Raw genomic sequence first — 8,391 nt, 5'->3', positions numbered from 1 at the left:
ATAACAGCCAGCCGGATTTTTCCATTAACTTGAAGTGCATGAAACCCATTTTGAAAATGTAATAAAACTCCACTAATGCATTTCAAAAATGTCAGAACGGCTCGTCCGTCGTAATCCAAGTGCCCTGAAGCCGTGGCATGCAAAATTGACTTTAACTTTAACTTTTATATAGGCTACTGTATTGAGAAGGGATGCTGTTCTAAACATTATTATTACTTTTAATATAATTATCAAATACATTTGACCATGCCGGTTCCATTTATGTGTTACAACAGTAAAATTGACTGCAACCTTGTTGCCCCCCCCCTCCTTTTGAGAAATATTTCTGTTTATTGTCCCCCCCAACAATGAAATGGAATTTCCGCCCTTGCTTGTACGCTGCCAATATCAAGGCCCATCTCTGAATCCTGGCTGCCGCAAACAATGGGATGGCTTTGCTCTCTCCCAAGAGACCTGGCAATGGTTTGTGGTCAGTCACAGTAGTGCAATGTTTGCCAAACAGGTATTGGTGGAATATTTTTAAGGACGAAAATTATGGTTAGTGCATCTTTCTCAAATTGAGAATAACCCCGTTCTGCTGATGACAATGATTGTGACATGTAGCCGATTGGTTTGTTCGTGCCATCTGGAAAATGCTCCTACACTATAAGGTGATGTATTACAGGACATATAAGAGACTTTGTGTCATCAAAGTGCACTAGCAATTGCTCTGACTGCAGGCATGTTTTGGCTTTAAATGCCTGGCTCTGACGTTTCCCCCATCTCCACGGGGCTCCCTTTCTCAAAAGCTCATGTAGCGGCTCCAGCATGGTGGAGACGTTGGGCAGGAACCTGCAGGAATAATTGTGCATACCCAGGAAGGATTTCAACTGTGTCTGATTGGTTGGCACTGGTGCGTTTACCAGAGCCTTGTCAGTGACTGGATGGATTCCCTTGTGGTTGATTTGATAACCCAGCTACACCACCTCTGATGCCATGAAGACGCACTTGTCTCTACTCTGACAAAGCCCTGCTGCTGAGAGTCTCCCCAGTACTGCCCCCAGGTTCTGCAGATGGAATGTATCGTCATTTCCAGTCACCACAACGTCATCCACTCTGACCACTACTTGGGGAAGGTTATCCATGGTGCGCTGAAATATGCTTGGGGCCGATGACACCCTGTAAGGCAGCCTGGTGTACTGGTGCAGGCTGCGGTGTGTGCATATGGTGGTGAACTTCCTGGATTGTTCATCCAATGGGAGCTGCTGGTAGGCCTGAGACATGCCCAATTTTGTACAGCCAACAAATCCCCCTCCACAGCTAATTGCTGCAGCTCTGCTACATTCTTAGCCACGGTTTCCATTGATGTTACTAGCCAGAGTCAGTATCTTATCAGATTCTGACAACTCTGACATCTTAGGATGCGGTCATCATTATTGCCGCACACTAATCTGTCCCTCAGCAACGTCACCTGGTACAGTAGCTTCTAACTCTGCATAACGTCTGCTTAACATTAGGTTAACGTATCTAAGTACTTTGATTGAAATTAGCTCCACCTTTACAGCTGCAACATATAAAAATAAACACATTAATAATTATGATTAAATACCGCAATATGTATATTATTCTGAAATCGACCATTTCGCACAATTCATACTTGTGCTTCGAGTTCTTTTGAGTATATGTTTACACTGAGTGTATCTGTTTGCACTTGAGTACAAATTTGAATGCAGGACTTATTGGAGAGCATTGGAGAGATCAAATACTTCCACCACTTCAGAGAATGTCAGGTTCATGTCAAACGTTAATGTTTTAGATGGGGCGCCATCTTGTGAGGGCGCGTTGTCATAACAGAGTATGTACCTCAAAGATGGTGCCCCCATCTCACACACAGGATGTACTTTCCTCCAAAATATTTAATGCTATGTAGTCCTAGCAGCCTAATATGCAGCTTTCAATTTAATCATCATATACTTTCTGGAGAGCAACTTAAAAAGTGAAATAGAAAATGAAGAAATCACAGAGGAACCAACAAAACTCTCCATCACTCAACTGCTTGTTTCCAGGGTTTTAATAATAGTTTGTGTACTGAAGGTGCATCTGATAAATAAGATATTATGACTAAATCTACTAGCCTATTACATTTCACCTAATACTACATCTTATGCCTCATTCTGCACTATACTGTTATGTTACACTGTCTTGTCACATAATTTATTATAGTTCTATTTTTAATATTAATATAAATACAGATAACACTAAGTATCATTACATTATCACAGATATTATTCTGGTGTATACCTTTTACATTGATAGTATACTCACTGCTACTTACCCGTTGAGGCCCACATCTATTTGAAACTTACCAGTTGTACCCATTCCTGATTAAATGTAGACAAACACTGTATATCCCAGCACCTTAAACCATAAACTGTATCATAGCAAACACTTTTGGTGGGAAAATGGTAATACTGTAAGACATAGTCTACCTCATTCCAAGTTCAAGTAACATACAGTCTTCCACTGACCCCCCAGCTGTCTTTTGGACCTGTTTCACCATTTTTCCAAAAGTGGTGAAATTAAAGTATTTAAAGTAAATAAAAAGAATACATATGATTGAGTGGGATTTTTTTTTTGAATGTTGGAAAACCACAACAAGTGATTTGAAAGGCCTCACTTATTCACAAAAAAAGACCCCATCACTAAGCCATGACATGACCCTGCTCAGTTTCTTCATATGTAAATATGAAAAAAACAATGACCAATGTCATAAATATTAAAAATTTTCAAGACCACCACTTACAAGACCACCACTTACACTTGCACTTACTGTGCAGAAATGTATAAAAGCATTGGTTTTCATGTCAGTTTCATGTCAATAAAATACATTTTTTGGATATATCATAAAATTATTGTTGCCTCGGTCTATAGACTTTGTCAGCATTATTGGTGACAGTTGCAAGCAATTGCAATTTTTTAACGTTTTTACAAAATTCTCATGTGTTGTGTGTGTGTGTGTGTTTGTGTGTGTGAAAAAATCAATGCTCGCATTACAGAGGGTTAATCATACCATGTCACTTTACCTCATAACTTTGTCCTTAACTGCTCTTTTATAGTTTTTGTTTACTTCTATTCTTATGCTAGTTGTACATAACTCTTATTTTATTTATTCTTATTTTTTACTTTGCTATTTATCTGTTCTTATTCCTGTCTATGTGCTGCCATAACACCTGAATTTCCCCTCCCCCTCATCATATCTACTATATCTTGTAGCAAACAGCAGGTGGTGCTGTTGAACTATAAAGCAGAGCTGAATTATGAGGTGCTTAATCCACAGGCTTCAAATAGCAAACCAGATCCTTTGTTTGGTTTTATTTCAGATGAACTCAATCAGAAATACATTCTTGGAGAACTTGTCACGTTGAAAAAACAAACAAACCTGTAAATCCTCCCCTTTTTAAGTCCCACAGGATGAAGTCAACCATACATCAAGCTCAAAACAATCATTTATTTCCTGGATAGTAAACATTCTGGAGACAAGGTTTCTGCTTGACCAGCACCAAATGATACAATAATGATTCTATATTTTACTGCATGTTTAACTCTTTGGTGACCGGCTTATTTACATCAAAAACAATGAAAAAGTTGCTGTTTTCGTCCATTAAACTTGACAAAAAAGGTTAAAGTGCTGCAAACATCAGCTACATGTACACCTGTAAAGTGATTCTGCATTATATGTGAAGTTTCAGGTGTCTCAGAATATTGCATGGGTTGATGGGGAGGTGGTTTTGTAATGTGGGTGAACTGACCCTTTAAATATAGAGGAGCTAGGAGCAGCCCTGCTTTAAAAAGATGCTTAAAAACTGTACAATCTACAGTAACATACTGATAACTGACCTCTATACACATGAAAAAATACGTCTTCATCTCCTCAGAAGTGAGAGCAAGGCTCCCTGTTCAAAATTATTGTGTGTTTGAATGCATGTGTGTGTTCAAGTGTGTGTGTTTGTGTGTCTGCACATGTATGTACACATTGCTGTCCATCCTGCATTGTGTGTTTAGCAGTTCATTATCCTCTGTTTCATCCTCATCCTCTGAAGGCTGCTGGTCTCATCTTCATCTCAGTGAATGGGATGGAAAAATCTTTTCCTCTCCAGGTGGTCCAGATTACACCCTGACACACACACACACACACACACACACACACAGAAAGTCACACTGATGTCAGACAGGATACTAAATGTGTGTTCATACGTACAGAAAATTATGTTTTCTTTAGCGTATAATCACCTGAAATAAAGAATTGTTGTGTTTATAATGAGCCGTTAAAATCTATACAGGGACCAGGTTCTCGTCTATGAAGATCACCATTAAGTGTTAAACATTTAGAGGGACTAGCGGTGAATTGCAGACTGCAGCCAGCTAAAACTTCTAATTTCTTCAGTGTTTATTGTTCAGGAGGTTTTTACCAGGAGGTGAAGTATCAGCAGAGGTCTCTTCCTCTCCAAAACAAACTAACGCAGTGATTTAAACTGGTAAAAACACAGAATAACACTATTTCACGTTACAAATCAATGTGTTTCTGAGAGTTTGGCATGTCACTGCAGGCAGCTAGTCCAGCACCTACTAAAGTGTGGTCACCTTTTTTTATCTGATAACTTAAGATCCAGACGTTTAGGAGGTTTTCTACCAGGAGCTGAATTATCAACAGAGGTCTCTTCTTTTCCAAAACAAACAGACGAGCTGATTGAAACTGGTAAAAACAATGAATTAAGCAGTTTCATGTTACAAATCAGTGTTTCACGCTACACAGAGAGTAACATTGTAAAGTAACATTACTTTTAAAAGAAGGTAACTAGTAATATGTAATATATTTAATTTTGAGAGTAACTTGCCCAAAACTGGCTATGTAAAGATAAATGTCTCATTCTAAGGTAAGGAGGACACAACAATTCTTATTTTCCGGTGATTACACACTAAAGACAACACACTTATATTCTACTCCTGCCAATATATCCTCCTAATGTTAATCTATTTGTAATGTCTTAAAGTTCCACCCTGATAGGGTAAATCACGACGAAAGTTTGTCCAATTAAACAAACAAACAAAAAAAAACAAATACATATTTGATACAATTCTAAACGTTCTGTTTATTTGTATAAGTTAGCTAGCTAAATCTGGGTTACTCACAGAGCTAAGGCTAACTTAGCTCAGAAATTTTCACCCTGTTATATCAATATTAACTAATCCATGCTGAGACTAGTCAGTACTTTTTCTGACGGTTAAACATGCCACTATTCTATATAACGCAAAAATCATTGAAAATTAAAATACAACACACCAAAGTTTGATTAACTGAATGCAAATATCCATCACTTCAGTAGTAACATGTAATTTATGTGTATTTAACTGAACAGGCCTGTGTGACAACGTTACCTGGTGTTTGACGCTGATGCCGTAGAGGCCGTTGAGGTTCGCTTCATGGCAGTTCTTGTACCACCAGCCTCCTCGGTACGACATGGCACAGCGTGTGATGAAGGGCGCCAGGTCCCGGTCTTTGGTGGAGAAAATCCGCTGGTTGTGATAACTGAGAGAGTCACCTGAGACCATGAACAGTAGAGGAGACACGAAGATGAGAGGTGTGTTTAAAGAACAAAAGTCCAGAGTGGCTTGTTTTTCCCTTAGTTTTTCCCTTAAAAGATGTCAAGCCCTCGTTTCCTCTCACCTGCAGTGCCGCTGTATCCACCCACAGTCAGTTTGTAGTTCCTCTTTGCCACCTCAAATGTCGAGTATTTGGCATACACTGCATCATTTTTGTCTCGCAGGTCAACACGCAGAGTCATCCTGGTCATCGCTGTCAGGTTGTGGAGGGCCTCGAGGCCTGAAGAAGTTAATCAGTTTAGTCTAAAAAACATGTCTTCCTGTTTGGAATGAATTGGTTTAATATTGACTGACTTTTTTTTTTTCTTTGGAATAAGAAGAAGTAAAACACTAAAATAAAAGCATGGATTATGTTGTAGCACCAAACAATATGTCCACATTTTCTGCTACCTGGCTGATGAGCCTGTTAACTTTCAACCCCTCTTTTTTTGGACAGTAATTGTGCTGTGAACACAACAGTGACTGTATATTCTCAAAATGTTTCAGCATGATGACGATTCTCTCACCGAGCCAAAACTCTCCGCTCAGACTCCCAAATCCTTTAGTGTAGTCCTTCCACCCTCTGAAGAAATTCTCAGAGCCGTCCTTCCTTCTCTGGAAGACCTGCAGACAGAGAACACATGGACCAGGTTCCTCACAGAAAAACCTTAAAAAAACCTGAGACTGGGACCACATAGTCAACCCAATCTTCAGAATTAATGTTAGCATTGTACCTTTCTGCAAATCACGGTGATGTTACATTTGTACATTATTCTGTAGCAGATTTGATAAAACTTTACATTTCAACAATGCTGTGGTAAATGTAAGGCACAAAAATACTTGCCTACCAGCTGACTTTGAGTGAGAGGCAAGGTACACCCTGGACAAGTTGCCAGACTATCACAGGGCTGACACATGGAGACAGACAACCATTCATGCCCACATTCACACCTATGGGCAATTTAGAGTCACCAATTAACCTATCCCCCACCTGCATGTCTTCAGACTGTGGGAGGAAGCTGGAGAACCCGGAGAACGCCCATGCTGAATTTAGGAGAACATGCAAACTCCACACAGAAGGGCTCCCCCACTCCGGGAGTTTGAACAAGGAACCCTCTTGCTGTGAGGTGACAATGCTAACCACTGTACCACCATGCCAACAACTTCAATAAAGTATAATAAGTAAAATTTAGTTAAGTAACTAGTGGGCGTTCGTGTCAAATTTAAAGTACATTTGCTTTAATGTTTTAAAGCCTGTTTTTTCACTAAAACAAAATAGTGTCATGATTATTACAGTAAACCATAGCTGTTAAATGCACAGTGCTAACCAAGCTAGCAGCTAGGGTTAGTGTTAGCTCCATCCTCTTGTCTAATTAGGGTGTTCTGGCTCTAAAATGTCAAGATGGCGATGGCAAAAATGCTAAACTCAAGGCTTGAAAACAAGAGTCAGCAAACCAATGGGTGACCTCATGGTGGCTATGTCCATTATTTTATACAACCTATGGTATTGTCCACACAACCATCCAAACCTCAACATTACTATTAGTACATTAAAATCATTAACATTAATAACATTATTAAAAGGAAAAGCAGCAAATCTTCACAAACAATTTCCCCCCGGGGATTAATAAAGTATTCTGAATCTGAATCTGAACTAAAGCTGTGAGATGAGTGTAGTAGATCAAAAAGAACAATATTTCCCTCTGTAACAGGAGAAGTAGAGGGTGGTATGAGTAAAAGTAAGCCAAAATATGAATACATCAAATTTGTACTTGAGTGCAGTACTGACGTATATGTACTCAGTAACATTCCTTCACTGCAATTAATTGTCTGTCAGTGATTTCACTGTACCGTCCAGCCTCCTCCGTCTGTCTCCATGTCGCAGAAAACCATCATCGGTGTCCCAAGTTTCCCTTGTGGGAAGATTTCCACTTCGCCCGATGTCCGGATGCCATTCAGCAGCTCCTGAGAGCAGTCTGCGGGGAAGGGGAACCTCAGGGTGCCTGAGGAAGAGGAAGGAGTAGGAAGTGGGACTTAAACTCTTCATCAGTTAATCTCCATGACACAGTAATATAATCTGGTGGAAGCTGTTACTGGTGGTGAAGTCAGTGGAGATGGCGGAAGTGTATCGGCCTCCTCCCTCTGCCTGCAGCTGCACTGTGTACTTCGAGCCGGGATGAAGTTTCGTCAGGTTGTACTCTGTTAGTGAGGCGTCCACAATAACTTCCTGTGAGGGAGAAGAAGCACAAAGATGAGAGATGGTCAACAGTTGTTAAACCCAACTGAGACATATAAAAAACATTATATATGTAGATACATATTCTATTCTATTCTATTCTATAAAATACATAAAACTAGCCCAGTATCTAGCAGTAACATTGATGCATCAGTATTAAAATTTACTATAATATATAAGGATATGTCAGTCACATTCTGCAGCAAAACTTTTTACTTTAAGTATATTTTTCCAAAACAAAGACTGGTGCCCCTTGTCACCAGTCCTGTTTGATATATTCATTGACAGGATCTCGAGGCACAGACAGAGGGAGGACCTCAGAGTTGCATGTCTGCTTTTTGCAGATGATGTGGTTCTGTTGGCTTCATCACACTGTGACCTCCAGCATGCACTGGGGTGGTTTCCAGCCGAGTGTGAAGCAGTCGGGATGAGAGTCAGCACCTCCAAATCTGAGGCCATGGTTCTCTGCCAGAAACTGATGGATTGCCCCCTCTGGGTTGGGAGAGAGTTACAGCCTCAAGCGAGAGAGTTCAAGT

The 8,391-nt window shown here is 40.0% G+C and overlaps 1 protein-coding gene across 3 annotated transcripts in view; it reads right to left on the bottom strand.

Annotated features, from left to right (window-relative positions):
• Positions 1-3,336: 3,336 nt before the first annotated feature.
• tnxbb (tenascin XBb) overlaps positions 3,337-8,391 on the bottom strand; it is a 109,235-nt gene continuing 104,180 nt past the window's right edge. For all 3 annotated transcript variants that reach the window (XM_078176031.1, XM_033637131.2, XM_078176032.1), the window contains 6 exons: positions 7,714-7,846; positions 7,471-7,622; positions 6,147-6,243; positions 5,705-5,860; positions 5,416-5,579; positions 3,337-4,153 (listed from right to left, as the gene is read on the bottom strand). In XM_078176031.1, coding sequence (XP_078032157.1) covers positions 4,067-4,153; positions 5,416-5,579; positions 5,705-5,860; positions 6,147-6,243; positions 7,471-7,622; positions 7,714-7,846 — 789 coding nt within the window. In that variant the 3' untranslated portion in view covers positions 3,337-4,066. The remainder of the gene's footprint in view (positions 4,154-5,415; positions 5,580-5,704; positions 5,861-6,146; positions 6,244-7,470; positions 7,623-7,713; positions 7,847-8,391) is intronic.

Source organism: Epinephelus lanceolatus, chromosome 16, assembly GCF_041903045.1.
Source record: "Epinephelus lanceolatus isolate andai-2023 chromosome 16, ASM4190304v1, whole genome shotgun sequence".
In the NCBI taxonomy this organism is placed as follows: Eukaryota; Metazoa; Chordata; class Actinopteri; order Perciformes; family Serranidae; genus Epinephelus; species Epinephelus lanceolatus.
Note: the sequence above shows the minus strand (reverse complement) of the source record. Positions and strands in the feature narration are given on the sequence as shown.